At 46.4% G+C, this 21,334-nt stretch overlaps 3 protein-coding genes across 3 annotated transcripts; all 3 read left to right on the top strand.

Annotated features, from left to right (window-relative positions):
* Positions 1-247: 247 nt before the first annotated feature.
* Positions 248-9,624, top strand: nim1ka (NIM1 serine/threonine protein kinase a). Its single transcript, XM_068604368.1, has 7 exons — positions 248-361; positions 4,806-5,302; positions 5,638-6,033; positions 6,156-6,268; positions 7,370-7,491; positions 7,604-7,750; positions 8,095-9,624. Exons 3-7 carry the CDS (start codon positions 5,702-5,704, stop codon positions 8,851-8,853), a joined length of 1,473 nt encoding a protein of 490 aa, XP_068460469.1. The 5' UTR covers positions 248-361; positions 4,806-5,302; positions 5,638-5,701; the 3' UTR covers positions 8,854-9,624.
* Positions 9,625-10,576: 952 nt separating this feature from the next.
* Positions 10,577-16,365, top strand: creb3l3l (cAMP responsive element binding protein 3-like 3 like). Its single transcript, XM_068566896.1, has 10 exons — positions 10,577-10,682; positions 11,964-12,104; positions 12,222-12,615; positions 13,147-13,250; positions 13,385-13,477; positions 13,742-13,848; positions 14,170-14,238; positions 14,350-14,434; positions 14,545-14,638; positions 14,759-16,365. The coding sequence occupies exons 2-10, from the start codon at positions 11,964-11,966 to the stop codon at positions 15,169-15,171; spliced, it is 1,500 nt and encodes a 499-aa protein (XP_068422997.1). The 5' UTR covers positions 10,577-10,682; the 3' UTR covers positions 15,172-16,365.
* Positions 16,366-18,959: 2,594 nt separating this feature from the next.
* gadd45ga (growth arrest and DNA-damage-inducible, gamma a) lies at positions 18,960-20,869 on the top strand. Its single transcript, XM_068566720.1, has 4 exons — positions 18,960-19,145; positions 19,260-19,361; positions 19,513-19,723; positions 19,947-20,869. The coding sequence occupies exons 1-4, from the start codon at positions 19,093-19,095 to the stop codon at positions 20,058-20,060; spliced, it is 480 nt and encodes a 159-aa protein (XP_068422821.1). The 5' UTR covers positions 18,960-19,092; the 3' UTR covers positions 20,061-20,869.
* The last annotated feature ends 465 nt before the right edge of the window (positions 20,870-21,334 follow it).

A 21,334-nucleotide genomic window follows, 5' to 3' on the forward strand; every position in this document is an offset into this window, starting at 1 on the left:
CGGTCCCCTGACCTCACCTTGAACCTCTGCTGTGCCAAAGTAGCCCGGCAGGTGACCGCAGGTTAGGTTACGCCGCCACCTGCTTCTTCGGGACAGCTCCTGGTGCTGAAAACCACGCCAAAGCGATGCTCGCTTCCGATTGGACGAGGGGACGCACGCTCGACCGCCGAGTCCGCCGCCCATTGGCTCGTCTCAGCCGCCAGACAAGCAGGATTTCCTTCCACAGCGGACTGAACCGGCGGGTTGGTCTGTTTGCTGCTGCGGAACCGGGCAGCTCAGTGTCACCGGGGCTGCCGCACGGAGACGACGTCACAGCGGGGTCGGTGAAGCCCGTCGCCGCGGGGCTCGTGAGGATAATCAGGTAAAACACACACTGACACACACACTCTCTCTCAGGTGGAGGGTCTCTCCGGGCTTAACGGGGATTGTGGAGAGAACTGCGCCGGCGGCTCGTGTGTGTGGAGGCCTGCTGGCTGCGAGGAGGTGTTTAACTGTTGACTGCAACTTATAACGCCGACGGACAAATCCCTGAATGAATGCACGGTTCCTTTACTCGAAGCAGGTTTGTGTGTCTGGAAGGGTTTTTTGTAATGTATTTTTTTTTTTTGCAACAACATTTCAACGACATCACAGAGGCGACAGTACCTTTTTTAATCCTCTGGAGGTGGCCGAGCCTTCATGCCATGGGCCGGGAATATTATCCCATAATCTCGGGGTGCATTTATTAAATTGTATTTCACTTTAGTGTTATTGCATCACTTGTGATTAAAAAATTTAAAAAAAAGAAGTGCAAAACAATGCGTCACCCGGCTGTTGCGCGCGCAATTTGAATGATTTACACAAACTATTAGATTTACAAGACACTTGCATGTGGCTTAAAAGAAAGGAGAGGAGGGTTCACATTATGTATTCACTTTATTTGCATGTTCATGGAGAGACTACACTGCATGCCTTTGCGAGCTGAGCCACCTGAATGCTCCAAGTTGTCTTTAATTATATGAGCTAAGTGTCTTTTGACCTTCTTCTAAATTAGGCAGTTGAACTTTAATTGATTAGGTAATGTTTTCCACTCATTCTTATCTCTGTGTGTGTGTGTGTGTGTGGGGGGGGGGGGGGGGGGGTAGTTTACTTCCGCCTGAATGCAATTTGTTCTTAAATTTGAATTCTTTTGATGGCCAATCAGTCAGAGCACATGAAACATGGCGCTTTGTGTGTCCTTGCTTTGATGCAAACCCCTTTGAAGCGCTGACACTGAACAAAATGCTCACACAGATGGCTCTTTAAAGCGGGAAGAAGTTATTGACCGAATAGATTTTTACAGGCAGGAGGATTTAAAGTGTCCCCACATTATGTGTATTGACTCCCTGCATACACTTGTCATGGTTACTATGACCCAAGAGGTCTCTCTCCACAAGACGTACTGGGAGCTGTAGTTCAGGTTCTGCATTGTCACCTATTGGGAATAACAGAGTGTGTAGTACTTTTTTTAGAGGTCAGACTCTTTTTCTCTCTTTTGGAAATGTGAAATATTTGCCCCATATATTTAAGGAGGCCTTCCCTCTCTCTTCCTCGTGTAAAGTCCTCATTGTCGCAGCTCTTTCACTGTTGAGCTCTTTATTCTCGTCAGCCGCGCGTCTCAATTAACACACTGTGGGGAGCTTTGTGTGGAGAGAGCTCACGCGCAGCGGTGTGTGTGTGTGTGTGTGCGTGTGCGTCGTCTTTGCGCTTGAATGCATGGAGGCAGTGAAAAGGAGAATGTGACACAAGCACATGGTGGAATGAGCGAAAAGGGAGGCAAAGTAAGGGGCTTTTTTTTTCCTGCTACAAAACAGATGTTTCATCTCGCTCATGGGTCTAATTCTTGATCCACAGCTGGTGGGGAAAGGCTCTAACGTTTTTATTCTGTTCATTGTCGGCGTGTGAAGAGGCTGCTGATGCCAGTGTGTCAGCAGCAAAGTGCACTAAGGCGAACCCTCCGCCTTCTCTTTAGGGATCCTCAGACAAGTGATTGACTGTCTGGCTTTTTCGATGTGCTCTGTGAACTGCATGTGTTCTCTGCTGCTTATCCTGGAGCCGTGGTCGCAACGTTTCACAGCTCAGTACTTTAGGATCCCGGGGCGTTCCCGAGCCAGATGAGATAAATAATATCCTCAGCTCGTCTTGGGTATATATACCCTAGGGTTTCCTATCATTTGGATGTGCCCAGAAATAGGTGAACCCGGCTATACCCTGCGGAGGAAACTCACTTTGGCTGTTTGTATCTGCAATCTCAAGCCAACAATCGTCATGAAGATAGAGGCCCATGTTTGCCAATGTAGACTTGGGAAATTAAGTATGATTAAGCTAACGTGGGACTAGAAACTGTGTTGAATGCAAGGCGCTGTATTTGAGTTTATTTTGTATTCTTCCACTGGTGCCATCTCCTGCTCCGTCGGTCGTTTTTTTCGCGGCGTGCGTATAAATCCGTCAGTCTGCACAAGCACATCACGAACACACCCTGCGGCCCAATGCAGCGCCGCGGCGCTGTCGACATGACACTGTGTGCCCAAGCCTCAGCGTGACAAACAAACACCGCGGCCAATGTTCATCACCAAGCAACCAGGTAGCTCTGTTGTACATGGGAAGCACGGCACAAAGCAATCTGGGTAACTAACTGACTCGTCCGTTGTCCCCTCTGTGGAGACGCTCACCGCTTCATGCAGTTCAGGAGATCCACTTAGATATCTGAAATGTCTAAGCTCGACAGAGCATGCATTAATATCTCTGCAATGGAATCAAATGGTTGAAAGATGGAATATGAAATCACATTAATTCAGAGGAATGCGAGCAGAGACTATTTTACACAGATTTATTCATCAAACATTTCCTTTTAGGGTTCAGGGTTTGAGGCTTGACTGCGATCAGCTGTTCTGCAACTGAAAACATGTCGGGGTCCATCAACTCAAGAGTCCAGGGTTCAGGCTCAGAGTTTGTTGAACCTGCTTTCTGAAACCAGCCACAGCCGGTGCAGATTGCTGCCCATGATGGCATTAATATTGTGGCAGAGAAAGAAAGAAAGAGCTTAAGAAGGAGATTAGAGATGCGTTTTTTTAATCTTTGTTTGAGCGAGATGTTACAGATAAGTGAGCCGCTGTTCAGACAACTGCTTTGACCTTTGAGCAGCAGAAAAGTTGTTCGTTGTGCAGTTTGAGCAACGGGGTAAAAGGGAACCTGGAAGCAACTCGAGTTGGAGAAAGGGGACGGGCGTCTGTGACATATCCCGAGACACATTAAGCAATCCTTATTTCCTCATCGGGGAACATTTAAGATTGTAAAATACAGTTTCCCGATGAGCATTGAGTCCCAGACTTCTTAAACGCTCTGCTCTTAACGGATGTGTTCATCTCATGCGTGGCTGTCCTTTTTTAGTCTCTTCATTTGCATAATGTTAAAGGCTGGTGCGGCGTTCAGGGGCTCTGCTCTTTGTGCTGTAAAGTGGAAGCCTCTCCGCTCTTAGCGAGTCCTTTTAGGCGGCCTGAGATCAATGCCTAGATATTCATGGCGCCCCGGCAGGAAGGTGTTTGAAGGCCAGGAGACTAGGAGGCCTCACAAAAGACAATCGCTTTGATTTCCTATAGCGAGGCTTTAATATCGATTCATTCATCTTGCCGTTGAGATGGATGAGAGAACGCCTCCCGAAGCACCATGTTCCACTAAGTGAACCCTTTCTGCTCCGGCCTTAATTAAGGTAGAAACTGTAAAACTGGATCCTCTGTAGATTGTTTCATTACAATTTTGCAGCACTTTGCAGCACTTTGCAGCACTTTGCAGCACTTTGCAGCACTTTGCAGCTCGTTGCAGCACCGCGTTTTGTGTCTTAGTGAAAGGAAAATGTGTTTTTTTTCACAGAATCTAACTAATATCCATTTTGAACTTGATCACTTTAGTAAGTGAGGTATTTTTGTTCCATTAAAAACACAAGCTTCACCAATTCAACACTGCATCCTTGCTATTGTGTGGATAAAATAAGATAAACCTTTATTTGTCCCACTGTGGCGAAATTTACAGGATTACAACAGCAGAGGGTAAAGTGCAAAAAGACATAGTAAAAAAAAAAAAGAAACAAGCTCAAAACAAGTATTATAAATAAACAATTTATAATACTTGGGTGACAGTTTATCTTTTCAGCTCAGGTGTCAGTTGAACAATTGACTTCAAAAGACGAAGACCTAGTTTTTTTCTGAGCTTTTTCTCATTATAGAAAACAGAGATGTCTGCGAAATCGTGTTTCACCTTCAACTCAGCGCCACCCTTTCTGTTGCATCTCTCGGGACATTGTTAGGGTTTGTTTTCTGAGCACGAGCAATTATCACCTCATTACAAACTAATACACACACACACACCTCACGCACACACCGCACACAGGAGTGACAGTCATCACTCACGCTCTTCATTCGAAGTGGAATAAGTTTGGTCGCGGGTTTCTTCTTGGAGGTAGAAAGTGATGAGTCGGATCTCTGATTTGTTTATTGTGGCTTTCATGGCAACGCGTGGGACTCCAGCGCTAAATAAAGTACGAAATACGATACACAGAGACGCTCAAGACAATGCTGCACTTTTGTTGACGTGTATAACACAAACTCTTTAACATGTTGTGGGTGGAAAAAGTTTTAGACCGATGTTCAGCGCCCGCCAAAACAAAAAAGATCTACAAAATTGCCATGAAAACAATTAAAGTGCAATCATTAGATAATAAAACTAAGGAAAGGGAGGGCTGCATGTGCACCAATTTCAACATAAACATGTATTTGTGTGTCTCTCCTCAGGTTGTCTCTCTGGCGGCACCCTGACACTATCATCTGTTCAGCCTCTCTCCTCCAACCGCCCCCCCCCGCCCCGTCCAGCTCCTCCTCAACCTGTGGCCTATTTATACCCTGAAGCCTCACAGAGCCCATTAAAGCGCCGCGGACCTCTTCGAGCACGAGAGAGACACCAGGGAGCATGGAACCGAACGGTCGGCCGGATCTCCAGCCTCAGCGCCTTCCCTCTGACGGCTGCACACCAGGAAACAAACTCAGGCTTTGACTGCTGGACTTTATTTGAAACGCAGCGAGGCCGCGTGTCCATCCGGCGTCAGGTGACACGGTGACATCACGCTGGGGAGCGGACCATTTTGCAGCTGCCGCAGATTTAGGAAAGTCTGGATGCAGCATGCGCTCGGGTCCTCGGACCGGAGGCTGTGTCCCGTTTCCCCGTTGTCTAAACGGCTATGAGATAAAGACACTGAAGTAATTGACCTTCTAAATGGCGCACACATCGGAAGGTAAGTCAGGGGTTTTGGACCATTTGAATTTGCTCCAGATCAACTTTTCTATTGGATCCATGATAGAAATATCACCTGTGAATTGTGTGATGCTCCTACCGATTCAACTTTTGCAAATCCATTTATATTGCTAATATATGTTGAGACAAGAAAAATAGATCATATATTGTTGTGAGCTTCAAATCAATGTGTGATACAGATACAGTTAAACGGAAGCCTATTCGATGCCTTCTAGTTTAAAAGGTCAATTGTACACACACTGGCATAATAATAGGAGCATCAATTATTGAGCTATGCTACAACAATACTATATGTTTTCCTCATTGGGCGTGCAGTCCTCCACCACCACCAGCCATGAGCTAAGCCCCCCCGCTGAGCCCCCTGGGAGGCCCTTACAGGATGACTGCTGTCTGCCCGTCCGAGAGCAGCCCCGAAGGGGCCGAAGCCGGGGCCAGGACAGCAGGCGCTAAGGGCCCAGGGGCAGCGAGCACCGCTGGGAGCGTCTCAGTTTCCGGGGCCGAGAACGGGGAGTCGAACGGAGACTTTGTCGGAGGAGGAGGAGGAGGAGGAGGAGGTTTGGCCGGAGGCGCGGCCGTGGTCAGCGGTGGCCAGAGGTTTGCGCGCTGGAGCCGCCAGGACAGCTCCGACATCAACACAGATGACGAGGGAGCCACCATCCGCCGCCTCACGCCGCTGGAGAGGCTGAACCTGGACATGTGCCAGGATGAAAGGTATAGGTGGGGGTCAAGAGGGGTCAACCTGTTGTATTTTTATTGTATTTTTTTGAATAATTAGCAGCTGTAGTACATGGAATATCCGGTGTCACATCTCCTGCTGTGTGATCCGGTCACAGGGTGGTCCGCGAGCTGACGGTGGGCAGACGGATCGGCTTCTACAAAATTCGGGGAGAGATCGGCGTCGGGAATTTCTCGCACGTCAAGCTGGGGATTCACGCGCTCACCAAAGGTAGGAAAGTGCTGAAACACCTGCACTCAAGTACGCACCCTCTCCGCACTGTAATGCTATGTCTATGGTGAGAGAGAGGAGACTTATAGGCATTCACTAAAAAAAAATAATCTTTTTTTTTTTTTTTTTAATGACGAGACTCTTGGCTAACCTCCCGTTGGCTCTTTTGGATTGTGTTAGATTCAAGTGATGATTTGGCCGGTGATTTGTCTCCATCAATGGGCTGCGACACTAACAAGTGTGTCCTTTTGGAGCGAATGCCCGGCCGGAGGGCTGATTCAGCCGCGGAGAGACAGACTGCCTGCTGCCCTTGAACTGATGGATTGATTAGCGCTCTCCAGTTTCCTTAGCGACGGCTGAAATTGCTGCATGCCTCATCAAAGGCTAAGGAGAGGGTGGAGTGGGGAGCTCTGACTGTGTGTTTCTGTTTGTGTGTGTGCGCTCAATATCTTCTGGGTTATATATGTACTGTGTCTGCCTGTCTGTGCCATGCTGTGCGTGTGTGTGTGTTTGTGTGTGTGTGTTTAAGTGGTATCGCTTCGTCCTCAACCAATATGAGCTGTGATGCATTGTGAATGCTGCTATTGAAAGCTATGTCACAGCTGAAAGGGAGCCTAATACCAGCCTGAATAATGCATAGTGACACACAATTAGATATCTCAACACCATTTTGCCTCTTAAGAACTTTTCTGTATTCAGTTACCTGCGGTCCGTTTAACTTTCCTTCGTCGTAGTGAATCATTTAACAGAAATACAGCAGTGATATCAGTTGTATGAATTTGATACATTCAAAGTGTTCCCGATCTTTATTTGGCTGTACAATCCGCGAGGCGGTAACGGACGATGTCGCTAACGCAGCATGCTGCACTCCTGGTGTGTCTCGTGTTAACCCTTGTTAAGTTGAACAAGGCTCCCATCTTCTCTCTATCTGCATGTATCACATGTAAAGCTCCATTTCTCAGAAAAGTGGGATTTTTTTTTTAAGTCATCGTGAGCATTTAAATCAACGTTTCAATCCATTTTAAGTAATAGATAAGCATATATTTCTGCACAAAGTAGTTTCTCAGCCATCATTGACCTCCTCCTCCTCGGCGTCTCCAGACAAAGTGGCCATAAAGATCCTCGACAAAACCAAGCTGGACCCCAAGACCCAGCGGCTGCTGTCCAGAGAGATCTCCAGCATGGAGAAGCTGCACCATCCCAACATCATTCGCCTCTATGAGGTTTGACCCGAACACGCCGCCCGTTGATTCATATCTGAACGTTATCGGCATCTGATATGATCCTGAGTAACTCTGATGTTCTGGTCACACGATTGCATTTTTTTTTTTTAAGGTGGTAGAGACGTTATCACGGTTACACCTGGTGATGGAGTACGCAGGGGGAGGGGAGCTCTACACCAAGATCTCGACAGAGGGGAAACTTTCTGACACCAATAGCAAGATCGTCTTCGCTCAGATCCTCTCTGCTGTGAAGCACATGGTGAGTCCAGAAAGGTCATGTTAAACTCCACGATAGATGATGTAATCAAACTGTTGTGTTAATATGTATGTATGAGGGATCATAAAGGGTTATAAAAAGAATGTCTAGAGATGTATCCGTGAAGCAGCTTTGATGGATCAGTAGAATTTCAGTGGCAACAATGTCTATTAATGTTGCATTTCACCCCCAAACATGTATAAAGCTTGACAAATCCAGAATCTATGCAACATGTTGTTAATGTCAAAACGTCCGTTGTCGGCGCTTTTGCACACTGGAGGCTTCAAATGTCCTCCTCGCCCTACCCGACCCTGACATACCGCAGTTCCTCCTCATTTTCTCCACAGCATGAAAACAACATCATCCACCGGGACCTGAAGGCCGAAAATGTCTTCTACACCAGCAGCTCGTGTGTCAAGGTGGGGGACTTTGGCTTCAGCACGCTGAGCCGCCGCAGCGAGACTCTGAGCACGTTCTGCGGCTCGCCGCCGTACGCGGCGCCCGAGCTCTTCCGGGACGAGCACTACGTCGGCGTCTTCGTGGACATCTGGGCCCTGGGGGTGATGCTGTTCTTCATGGTGACGTGCACCATGCCGTTCAGGGCCGACACCGTGGCCAAACTGAAGCGGTGCATCCTGGAGGGAGCCTACATCCTGCCCCCGTGGGTGCCCGAGGCCTGCCAGAGGCTGATCAGGGGAATCCTCCAGCCCGTACCATCCGACCGCTGCACGGTGGAGCAGATGATGGGCTGCGAGTGGCTGCTCCCCGTGGACTTCCCGCGTGCCATGGAGTCCTTCAAACTGGACCCGTCCTACCTAGCGGAGAGCGATCCGTCCCAACTCGGGGGCGAAGAGGTGGAGGTGAAAGCGGCGCTGGAGACGCTGGGCATCAGCGCGGAGCACATCCTCAACAACCAGGGGAAAGACTGCAGGAGCTCCATCACGGGGTGCTACAGGATCCTGCTGCACCGCGCTCACAAGAAACGGGCGGCCGAGCGGGCGCCCGCCGTCACGCAGGCCGTCGCACCGCCCGCGACGAGTAAAAAGGAACGGCTGAAAGTGTACCGCAGCCTGAGGCACACGTCCAAACTCTGTGTGATTCTGTGACAAAGCGCTCTGCTTCGCTCTGGGGATTAATTAGCTTTATAGTCAGCGGTGGAGATCGCATGGACTTTATTAGTGCTATTCAGTCCAGCAGTTAGAATTTAAGTCACGGTTGAAAAGCCCACTGAGCTTCTGAAATCTGGGATTTCTTACTTTAGTATCTTTCTTCTAGTAAGTAATATTAGTCTCTGTGAGAATGTCGATGCAGCTGAATCACTAGTGTCTCCCTTTTGGGCAGGGACCTGTACTGCTGATGAGATGTGAAAATGTCATGAAGTATAATTGGTTTGAGTAAACATGATGATGATAAGATGGCAAACTTTTTTTATTTGGTTCAAGCAGGCCAGATGTTTATAGCCTATACGCAACTTCTATGCTCGGTTGTGCTGTAAAACACCAATAAGCCCTATAAGAGAAATCAATGTAGCATACATCTAAAAGGAAAAGAGTTGGACATCCACAAAAAATATGCTGAGGTGATAAAGTGGTGAAACATGCAGTCCAAACATGAAACGTGGAGTCTTCGAGTTCAATTGCACTTTTCTTTGACGCCTTGGTTTTCTTTCATGTTGTGAAATCAGCCAGACTTGGTTTCATTATTATACTTCTTATGATTTTCTGATGACATGAGTAGAGATTTCACTTTTTGCATTATGTGATGAGCCCGTGGCCTGAATAAGCTGACAACTCTCAAGAAACTACAAACACCAACCACCAAAGTTATTTGTTGTTTATGTGGCAAAATACATTTTCAAAATAAACTCAGACATTTTCAGTATGAGTTTCAGTACTTATTATAATTTTGTATTATTATCTAATGTCATGTTTATGCTCATGTGTTGATTGAAATAAATTCAAAAAAATATTTCTGATGCTTTTGAGCATCCGTTGCTATTGTGCGAGTAATTATTAAAGTATCGCTGACGTTGTTTTCACTGGCATCACGAGCAGGTCTTTATTGTATAAAATTTCTGCAGGATTTTACAAAATCGGCATCTGAAAAAAATACAGTTATGTAAAACATACTTATAGCGGTATAAGAGCAATAAACTCTGCCAGGTTGTGCCGTTTGAAAAATTACACTAAGCAAAAGAAAACAGTTTTAAACCGTGTCTTCTGAACTACTAAGCCACAGAGGGAAGAGGCTGACTTAAAGTACAAAGCATATTACATTCACTTTACAAAAGGCTTCACAATAATATAATGTGAACCTGAGTAAATTAGGTATGTAATACAGTAACCTTGCAATATAGTAATATTTCTACAATATATTCTAATACCGGCTGCCTTTTCTTCTTGCTTACAACATGACTGTGTCACTGAAGTGACGGCATTAACATATTTAACCGCCAAAAATGTGTCATACACTTATTTTTGTTTTGAATACATTATTGAATTTTTTTTTAAGTTCAAAATTAGAACTTTCTCTCATCATTTCGACTTTCTATCTCATATTTTCGACTTTATCTCATAATTTCGATTTTCTATATCATAATTTCGACTTTCAATCTCATAATCATAACTTTCTTATATCATAATTTTATTTCTATCTCATAGTTATGACTTGCTATCTCATCATTTAAGTTATTTTACTGGTAAAAATGGGCTTCCATAATGACGACACTACCCAGAGTCCCCGAAGCAGCTCGCGTCCTCGTATCCGGGTATTGCGTCATCGCGTAAAGAGCGTACGCGATGACGCAATTTCTGCCTCGTTGGAGGCTAGTTTCAGGAAGAAGCTCTGTGACAGGAGACGACCAACAGCAAGAAGACGCGGAGCGGAGAAACCCAAACACTCACTCGAATGCTATTTATTGGCCTGTCGTCGAACGGTGAGACAAATAACGTCGACATTAACTGCGTGTAATGTTTCTTTAGTGTGTGTGTTTTTTTAATGTAATGTCACGAGGGACCACGCCCTCTCTTACCGTTAAAGATCGTGGAAGCATTATTAAGCTAACGCTAACACCAGCTGGCTCGTCTTTGTTGGCCTTAAGACATTTTCCTTTCTTTCTGCTGTTGGAGCCTTTCTCGGTAAAAAATAATAATAATAATAATCAAATGCTAATAAATCCCATTGCTCGTGTGTGTCCGCCGCTGGTGCACTATCTAGGTCATTTGGTCTGACATGTTCAACAAGACAATGCTCTTATTCTGCAGCAAGACAACAAAGAAACCCAACATCCGTGTCCGTATTCACGTTTTTCTTCTTCTCTTTCCTTTTTGCTACCGCAGCAAACATCTCAGCATGTACACATCCCTTCCCCGGAATAAATTAAAGGCTAAACATCTTATTTGTTTTGATTCCCTCGACTTTGTATTCAGATCTCTCGACAAAGACACGTGGGGGCGGGGCTCACTAAAACAGATGAGGTCATTATGGGAGCGTGGCAATGATGCAATGTCAACGCGGCACTTCAGTATGTCTGTTATTAGCTTCCTTGACAGTGCAACGTGTCACTTGAGATCGCACCCTTTAATTGTTGTGGCTGCTGAACTGCTTCCAGTCTAAACAGTGTCCACATGGAGATCAAGCTGCAGAACAGAGCCGAGGAATCAGACACACTGTGGACATTTCTGTCGTCATAATGGGACCCATTTTATAGCAGGGAGATTTTTTTTCTATATAAAAATATTTGACTCAAAATCTGAAATGTATTTATTTTATTCATATCAATATTTTTTTTTGTATTACTGTTTTATTTGTATATGAGATTCAGTCAAAGTATCAATAATTTCAATTTGTCCAATTAATTCAGAAAATGGGATGGCATCTTAAATTATTTTTTTTAAAAATCCAAAGATATTTTTACAAATATATATATATATATATTTTTTAAAACTGAAAAAGGCTATATTTTAAAAAAAAAACTTTTTTTTTTTTTATATAAACTAACTGATTAACCTGAAAATAGTTTCCAGGCCTACTTAACTGGTATGCAACCCATGAGGAAAAAAACAAACAAACGGAAAAACAACATTTAATTGCAAAACCCATTCCCAGACAACATTTGGTCTGATGTCATGCTTGTCTTATCGTACCGATATTGTGTGTGCATAGATGTAGTTGCTAATGCTAATGCTGTGGTCTGCATGCTGCTGTGTTGCTACAGATGTCAGCCACTGAGGACCTTGCGGACATGGATGGAACCGACCTGATGGGGCTGCTGTTCCACGACGGAGCCGATGGGTCCACCGAGCCGCTCTTCGCTGATGAGAACGGACTCATTGAATCCTGGCTGTCGGAGCAAGAGGTGAGAGTTCATATGCACTCGGGACAAAGTCGGCCCAATTGTTTACCGAGGCGCCATTAACCCACATTGTTCCTGTTTATTTTTGGAGGACTCACTCTGTATTTTGTTTTCTCCCAGATGCTGACAGGAATGGAAACGGAGGACTTTCTGTCCAGCTTGTTGGAGGGAGAGTACAACATGGAGGCCATCGGCCCCTCTCATTCTCCCCTGGGCAGCGACAGCGGCATTTCTGACGACAGCAGCACTGGGGTTGGAAACAACAACCACCTGGGATGCCCGAGTCCCCAGGGCAGCGATAGTGATGTGGTGCCCAGTCCACGCTACTGCCAGCCCAGCCCGGTGCACTCGGACCCGGCTCTGGCCCCTGGAGAGATGCAGACAGAGAGCCTGGAGGTTTTGACCGTGCAGGCGGACCACAGCTACTCTCTGCTGCAGGGCGGCGACGGGGACGGGGACGTCCTGCAGAGTGTGAGGGCGGAGAATCTGGACACAGATGTCTTCATTGATCTGGGTATGTTAAGTCCAAGAACCGACTGGACTTTGATGTCATTTATAAGTTCTGTAGTGTGTTTCAACCTTTTTTTAAGCTGCGGCACATTTTCTACAATAAAAAAGATCCTGTGGCACACCAACAACACAAAAAGTTACAAAATGTCACATAGGAGCATAATGCAGCATATATGAACAGTAATTATTGCGCTACCTACTGGCATGAAAGAGTATTTCATGACATGGCCGGTCACTTTATTACAGGCTCAGTCGCTCAACAGTGGAAAATTATTTGTTGCAACTAAATAATTTTTTTTTTGGACCGATTTTTAAATAAAAGTGGACATTTTTCCCACGGCACACCTGACGATCTCTCATGGCACACTTGAAAAAAATCACTGGGCTAAAGCATATTTTGTAACTCATCCAACCCGTTGATGAATACCTACAACCAGCATGCATTGAGTGCCCATTCAGCGAGAGGGATGCTGCGTACGTCATCAACAAATGGGCAGATTAAGTTAATTTCAAAGGTATATTTCTCTCCTGTCAGACGATTTGGTGAATGATGACATAGAGGAGGACTTCACAGACGAGCTGCCCTGCACTTTGGACATAGAGGAGGACTCAACAGAGGATTCAACTCCAGCAGACCAGGTCAGTTCTCCTACTTGTCCACCTTTTAAACGCCTCATTTGCGCTGCTTGTGACATTATCTGCTGATTCTTCGCATGTTGCAATTGTAGCAGTATCTTGTACAGGAGGTTAAAATATCATTCCCCCCTTTTTAGTTCATGTTTAAAGAGATTGTGCTCACCGAGGAGGAGAAGCGACTTTTGGGGAAAGAGGGAGCAACTATTCCAACACACATGCCGCTCACAAAGGTAATTTATACTAAAAAAAGTTTACTTGTTTGAGCTGATTGACTGCAAACTCTTCTGAATGAGAACATCTGCCATATGTTGTGAATGTTTACACATTATTTACGTATTTTTAATATTTTTTTGATTGGGAAAATTGATTTTCTGTATGCGGCATAGCTGCTCAAATATATATATATATATATATATATATATATATACACACACATATACACACGTACATTGTTATGTCAACACTGTGGTGAAAGCGCTCTATTTGTGTAACAGGCGGAGGAGAGGACCTTGAAGAGGGTCAGGAGGAAGATCCGCAACAAGCAGTCTGCTCAGGAGAGCCGCAAGAAGAAGAAGGTGTATGTTGACGGACTGGAAAACAGGTGAGAAGAAGAGGCGGAAATGACTATCGATGAGAAAGTAATTTAATGTGATGACCACCGGTACAGACATGTTTAGAAACAAGGGTGTGCTCTCTATTTCTGCCAAGAAAATTACTAATTTCAACATCAAAATAGTTGCCAGTCGATTGTTCCATTGATCAACTAATTGAAAAAGCTATTAATCTATGCAACCATACAGTCACCAGACTTTTTTTTTTCCTCTCATAACAGCTACTCATATCGAGCTAGAAAACACACACTTACACATTTTATTGCACTTTTGGATAAGTATCCTAATTACTGAATCAATGTCTTTCACAGGGTCGCCATCTGTACCGCACACAACCTGGAGCTACAGAAGAAAGTCCAAATGCTCCACAAACAGAACATGTAAGCGTGATCTCGTCTGCATTAATAAGTGATAACGCATATCCAGGGAGTGTTTCCTTTCTTTCTGCCGACGGCCGTTAACGGTGAATTTGCTCTCGTCTCGTCTCGCAGCTCCTTGATAGAGCAACTGAAGAAGCTCCAGTCGATTGTGAAGATGTCAACAATGAAGCCCAGCACGACCAGCACCTGTGTTATGGTAAATCTGCCGGCCATTTTTTTCCCTCCCGTACGAAGTGTCAAGTTCTTTGGCATGCTGCAGTATTGTTTTTTTTTTTCCTCACGCTCTCCTTGGGGGGTTCCCTCCAGGTGTTCCTGCTCTCTTTCTGTCTCATCATCTTCCCGTCAGTCAATCCGTTCGGGGGAAACCGGGAACAGAAGGAACTCTACACACCCTCCTCCGGTAAGTTGCCTCAGCATAAGAATTAAAAGTCTCTTTTGTCATGTTTTTTTTGTTCTTGGCGTGTGTTTTTGACTCCGCTCGGTGCAGCTTTGGTAACCCTTTCTCGTTGCACCGTTGCAGTCATCTCCCGTACCCTGCGCTCGCTGCCACCAGAGAGCACGGACGCCATATACTACCTGGAGCCCGAGGACGAGGACGTTCTCCTGGTGCCCCCGGCCGAGTTGGAGAACGCCAAAGCCATATTCGCCGCCGGCGGCCTGAAGAACCACACGCCCGACTACCAGAGGGTGGAGCAGTCCGACTCCGAAACCGGAGTCAGCAGCAACTCCTCGGCGGACTTCCCCGGCCCCGCCCAGGCCGCCGCGGAGATGACGGCGGGGCCGCCCGGCGGAACGGGGCCCTCGCAGGAAGCGTCCGTCGATGCCGCCGTGGCGTCCGCCGTGGCGTACGAGGTCACGGGATCCAAGGACAACTGGATAGACCGGAACCCGCCTTCTGTCATACTTCAGCAGCACCGCTCGGATGAGATGTAGTGCGGCGGTGTTGCTCGGTGTGCCCAGCAGAGGGAGCTATAGTCCTGATGTGTGAGGTACAAGGGAGAAGCTTAAACTTACAAAAGGATAAAGGGAACATACCAGTGATTATCATGATATAGGATCAGTCTTTCTGTCCCTGCTTGTCCCCCTCTAAACAACTTTCTGATGTACTACTGTTACTTAATTTGCACTCAAGAAGGCAAAAAGAACTGGAGAAAGATTATTGCATATTTTCGCAGAGTAAACTACCTAAAAATTAGGACATTGCCGCGATAAACTACACGCCGTTTCCACTGGAGGCGAACCTGAGTAGCAAGGAGAGCTCTCTTTTTTTCTTTTTTTTTTAGCAGACAATGTGCTGCTGATGACATAAAAGACATTTTACTTGACGGCGTTGTTATTTATCGCCGAATTCTTTGCTTGACTCTTCTTCATCAGCCTCCAGCAGATCTAAATATTAACGTTCGCTGCTCATGAATGACTTCCCCATCGTAAACTAATCGTGAAATTAAGTAGTCCCAGCCGTTTGGGCCCACTGACCAGCCAGAAAACATCCATCGCATAGTAGAAAATAGGCTGCTTGATTTATAAAAAATAAAAAAAAGTGGTTGTTTGACCACCGTAATGCTTTAAGCCATTGCAGGACATTTGGCCATTTAGAAGAATTGTAAAGTTTTGTTAGTATTTCCCTTGTAACAAGGGTATCCATGCTCCTTTTTCTTTCTTTTAACTGCTGAATGCTTTGTTTTTATGTTGTACAGTAAAGCAAGAAATATAACGTCATAATGCAAATTACCACTTTGATCCCCCCTCTTCTAACTTCATGGGACAGAAATACCTGAGCACCTGTGTGCGCTGAACAAAAGGTTTGCTATAAATCTCTGTATAAGATATGATGTTGCAGTAAAAATGTAATGAACTGTTCTGTCAGCGAGGCATTTTTTTAAAAATGATTTTTCCTTGTTATTTCTCATGTTACCGTCAGTACGTGGAATCCTAATGGTGTTGGACCTGCTTTTTGTTATAATCGACCGTCGGTGAGATTTTAAACGTTGATCATGTTGAACAAGTGCACTGACATTTGACGCACAGTCCAGGAATGAAATGTGAATATGCTTACATGATTGTGTCTGTACATTGGAACTCTTTATGTAAAAGACCTGTCCGGACATCTATAATATTAATAAACTTTTATATATATATATGTATATATAAATCAGAACGCCGGTTTCTTGATCTGTGTTATTGGGTGAAGGAATCGCTGAGTCACTTTGTTATGAAGATGCTTGTGGCGGTTTCCACAATCTTTTTCCAGGACGGTCTAATTTAGCACACAGAGACATTTTAAGTGACTTCCTTTGAGATGCATTCGTGCTCATGAGCCGCCGGTCCAACCACAGTCTGGAACCCTTTCACCACAGCTCCAGAACCAGTACCGCTTTTAGGAGTTTGTCACCTCCTTCAAGAGAGGATGTGTACTAATGTATCCTCCATTGGGGTCGTCACAGCCAGCCAGGGATCCGTCCATCAGCTTACATACTATATATATATATATATATATATATATATATATATATATATATATATATATATATATATATATATATATATATATATATATATATATATATATATATATATATATATATAATCAACATACACGTCAACATATATATATATATATAATATATATATATATATATATAATATATATATATATATATATATATATATATATATACACACTGACTGAACAGCTGAAGCCATACAAATGACAACAGACTTGGTGACTCGACGCTTGTGGGGGTTTGGAGTCGTGAGTCACGGAACATGTTCAGACATGTCACTGCCTCGCCGACCAGCAGGGGGCGACGTCCGCCCTCTTTTTTCTCTCTCTCTCTCTCTCTCTCTCTCTCTCTCTCTCTCTCTCTCTCTCTCTCTCTCTCTCTCTCTCTCTCTCTCTCTCAGCGGCTCCACGATAAAGTCCATGTGCAGTTGTCTCGTGGGCAATACATGTCACAGCGTGCTTTTTTTTTTTTTTTTTTTTTAATCATTCGACTCATCATTTCACCAAACCCACCTTCAACAGATTGGAAGCGTGCAGCACTATTTTCTCATTTTCATGAGACATGATCACTGTGTTAAGACCTGTATAGACGCACAGCCTTCGGTGTTGAACGTACACACACACACGCACACACACACACACAAAGTCCCGCACACTGATAACATCAAGCGGCCTGAAAAGAGACTTTACTGGCGGTGGCGCGTGGCGTTTATTTATTTATTTTTTTTGGAGAGAGGAGGGTTTAGGGGGCAACGCGCATCTGTCCAGCATCTGCCGCAGGGCACTGAATGGCGCGAGGGGGAGTCATAAAGGGTGTGTGTGTGACACACACGCGCATATAGGCCCTAAACTCACACACCTCCCCCTCCCTCATCCCAGCCGCAGGCAGGTGCAGGACGTGTGCGCATTGTTTGGGGACACACAAGTCTTTTCTCTCTCTTTCTTTACGGAGAAGCGACACGCGTCACGTCAAGCAAGAAAAAAAAAAAAAGCTCCCTTTCCAAGGAAAGAACAAAAAGTGGCGCGTGCCCGCAACGAGCTGCTTTTTGGTCGTCTGCCAAGCTCGCAGTCAATCAAGACATCTCGCCCCTCGATTTGTGTATTTCTTCCCCCGGGGTGCTGTCGGGACACCGCTTGCAGCTCTGCGTGGAGCTCTCTTGTGTGTCTGGAGACTGTAAACACGGCAACGCGTTAAGTAACCGGCTGATGTTGACGCGCGCGCGCGCGGGCGTGCAGGTGCACCGTCAACAAGTTTCTTATGGAGGGCAAGGGAATATATATATATATATATATATATATATATATATATATATATATATATATATATATATATATATATATATATATATATATATATATGCATCGTGAGGGGAAGTTTAGTTAGGATATAAATAGCGGAATGCAGCCGTGATTTCCCGCGCTGGGGAAGTCCAGTCCTCTCAAAATGATTCCAGAGTTTATCATGGGAGAGATTATGTTCCAGGGTTGTTTTTTCCCCATAACTTTCCTTCCCCTTTCGACTAGTATCTATTCAATAACTCTTATCACCCGTAGAGGGGCTTGTTGGACCGCTATGTACATGAATATATGGGAAAACATCACATGGTGCTGAACAATTATACAACCGACGAACCAAAGCCATGCTGGGTTTCCTGGTATTCCGCGATGAGGTGTTAAATAACAGCGCGCGTGAACTGTGACCTCCACACGGTGAGACCACCAACACGCAAACACACGACACTAGTAAAGACAAGATGATGAGATGCCCAAAACACAGTGCCATCCTCCAAAAGCCCAGGTCACCATATACAACCGTCACCATGCCAGAATATTATGTAGCCTTCATACTCGGAGACCCACGTGACGGGACCAGCGCTATCTGCAGTAAACAGGACTTTAGGTGTTTTGATCAATGTGGTGATGTTGGATGTTTACAAGGCGAGGAGGAATCGGTGGTGGGTGGTGGAGAGAGAGGGGGGGGAGAGGGGGTATTTCTTGAAAGGTTGTAATCTTGCCCCACGTGGGATTGTCAACAAGCTCGTTGTAACTGCCTGGGGACTTTTGCTCCCCTCTCTCTCTCTCTCTCTCTCTCTCACTCTCTCTCTCTCTCTCTCTCTCTCTCTCCCTCTCCCGGATGCCGTGAGCCAATGGTGAGACGCATGAGCGGAAAAGACCGCCCCTTGCCGAGAAACTACGCTGATCTGCTATAAATCCACCCACCGCCTGTTCCGAGCTCAGAATAACGCAAGAGACTTCTAGACACACACACGCACACACACACACCCGGACAGCAACGCACGCAGCCGCTCCACTTCACTGCAACGGACCCCGATCGCGCTTGGATTATAACTATGACTCTGGAAGAGATCCGCGGACAAGAGAACGCAATGGACACCGTGGACAGGTAATTCTTGAACACATGGACGCGCAAGTCGAGCCGGGGACCAAATGCCTTAAATGTCTTGTTCAGCAAACTGGTGCACGGTGTCCCTAACGGTGCGTGTTTCTCTTTGTCAAGGGTGCAAAGTGCAGGCGCAGCCCTGGAGGAGCTGCTGGTGGCCGCTAAGAAGCAGGAGTACCTCACAGTTGGAGTTTATGAATCTGCCAAAGTCATGAATGTGTAAGTATTGCAATCCACGAAATGTTTACTTGCAAATGTCCTTTTTTCTAAAATGTGTTATTCTAAGCATATACGCATGAAGAGAATGTGTTGTAACGTTCGCGTCTCCTCCTCCTCCTCCTCCTCCTCCTCCTCCTCCTCCTCCCCACAGTGACCCAGACAGCGTGGCGTTCTGCGTCCTCGCCACCGACGAGGAGTACGAGTGCGACATCGCGCTCCAGATCCACTTCACCCTCATCCAGGCCTTCTGCTTCGACAACGACATCAACGTGGTGCGCGTCAACGACATCGAGCGCCTCGCCGACCTCGTGAGCGCGGGCGAGCCCGGCGAGCCCAAGGACGCGCATTGCATCCTCGTCACGGTACGTTCCCCACCCGGAAGCACCCACACACACACACTCTCTCTCTCTCTCTCTCTCTCTCTCTCTCTCTCCCTCTCCGGGCAGCCGGTGAATCATGCACGCATCACTTCCCAGCCTCTGTCTGCTCACGCTGTCGAGTCACACTGCCTCGTCTGCACAGCGCATGTCTGCCTCCGGTGTCCTGGCTCTAAATGTCTTCTCTTTTTTCCCTGTGTTCTTGCAGAGCCCCAGTGCAAACCCGTGGAAAGACCCCGCTCTGGACAAGCTGAGTCTGTTCTGCGAGGAGAGCCGCAGCGTGTACGACTGGGTGCCCACCATCACGCTCCCAGAGCGCTGAACGTTGACCCTCCACCGACAACGCTTCACACGATGATGGCGATGATGATGAAGAAGAAGAAGAAGACGATGAGGATGAAAAGAAAGTCAAGGGAGCTGAGGCCTCGGTTGGGGACGGGGTTGGGACGGGGCGTCGAGCCTTTTCTGCCTCACATGTCTGGAATAGGAGGATGTGGCTGTAAACCCCACTACCCCCCTCACCCTCACCCTCACCTCTCCTACACCTCCTCCCTCCCCCTTTGCAAAGAGCACAACCTTCTGGTGCATTCTGGGTCGGCGTGTTGGTTCCGGGTTACCCTGAGGAAAAGGGTTTCCGGAGTGCGGGGGTCAAGCGTGGACCGGGTCAGGCGACCGTGGGGTGGAGTGAAAAAGCCCGCCGGACACTGAGAAGGACTTTTGGGATGTACTGCATTAGTGCACGGAAAGATGATGAGCGGCGCCCGAGGTGAAGAAAGGAAGGCGACGGGGAGCAGAGGCGGAGCAAAGTCACAGAGACTCTGCAAGAAATGGACTTATGAAAGTGGACGCAATCTCGTCAGAGGGCAACGAGAGGAGGATGCTGGTCCGGAAAAGGGGCGACTGAAAATGTCTACGTGGACTTTACTTTTCTTTCCCGGCGCGGCTAGCCGGGGACTTCTTGGATTAAAGCACAGACTTTGCTTGCAAATCCCGATTGCGCGCCGTGTCTGAGGCCGCCGCCGCCGCGGGCTCACGGGCGATGATTTAGACTTTCAAATATGCGACATTGTTTGAATTGTACTACTATTTTCATTTTATTTCATGTTTGGTGAATAAACAATTGAAAGCAAACTCATCCTCTCTTGTCATGAAATGCCATTTCTCCTCCTGTGTGCATCCTCGCAGGCCTCTGGCACGCTGCAGAACCTGAGGCACTGCGGGGAGTTTCAACAGATCGCGTAGATATAAAAACGCAATAAAGGCTATCGGGAAGTGTTGCACGACATCAGTTACACACTTAAAGAGAAGTCGAGAGCAAAAATGTGGGTGGCAGAGAGCGAGAGAGAGAGAGCGATTAAACGGAGAGATAGAGCTTAGTAGTTACAAGATAATGGTGCTTGTGACACGTGCTCTTTCCAGGCGCTGACCTTATACCGCTCATACCAGCAGCTGCCTTATACAACAGCTTGCACAACCGCTGCAGCCAGGACTGGTGCTGGAGGGCAGTGGGGGGGCTGCAGGGGAGAGATTTCTTTTGTTTCCTGCACACCGGCAGTTTTCCGTGCGGCCGAGTGGAAACGGGAGACGGCGTGGTGT

Source organism: Clinocottus analis, unplaced genomic scaffold (assembly GCF_023055335.1).
Source record: "Clinocottus analis isolate CAN_PGR_092001 unplaced genomic scaffold, fCliAna1.0.p SCAF_7, whole genome shotgun sequence".
Taxonomy (NCBI): Eukaryota; Metazoa; Chordata; class Actinopteri; order Perciformes; family Cottidae; genus Clinocottus; species Clinocottus analis.

Coding starts and splice junctions, on each gene's coding strand:
- nim1ka (XM_068604368.1), top strand. CDS start 5,702: ATGACTGCTGTCTGCCCGTCCGAGAGCAGCCCCGAAGGGGCCGAAGCC. Junction 6,269..7,369: donor GATTCACGCGCTCACCAAAG/GTAGGAAAGTGC, acceptor CGGCGTCTCCAG/ACAAAGTGGCCATAAAGATC. Junction 7,492..7,603: donor ACATCATTCGCCTCTATGAG/GTTTGACCCGAA, acceptor TTTTTTTTTAAG/GTGGTAGAGACGTTATCACG.
- creb3l3l (XM_068566896.1), top strand. CDS start 11,964: ATGTCAGCCACTGAGGACCTTGCGGACATGGATGGAACCGACCTGATG. Junction 13,478..13,741: donor CACACATGCCGCTCACAAAG/GTAATTTATACT, acceptor TTTGTGTAACAG/GCGGAGGAGAGGACCTTGAA. Junction 14,435..14,544: donor CGACCAGCACCTGTGTTATG/GTAAATCTGCCG, acceptor GGTTCCCTCCAG/GTGTTCCTGCTCTCTTTCTG.
- gadd45ga (XM_068566720.1), top strand. CDS start 19,093: ATGACTCTGGAAGAGATCCGCGGACAAGAGAACGCAATGGACACCGTG. Junction 19,146..19,259: donor GCAATGGACACCGTGGACAG/GTAATTCTTGAA, acceptor CTCTTTGTCAAG/GGTGCAAAGTGCAGGCGCAG. Junction 19,362..19,512: donor TCTGCCAAAGTCATGAATGT/GTAAGTATTGCA, acceptor TCCTCCCCACAG/TGACCCAGACAGCGTGGCGT.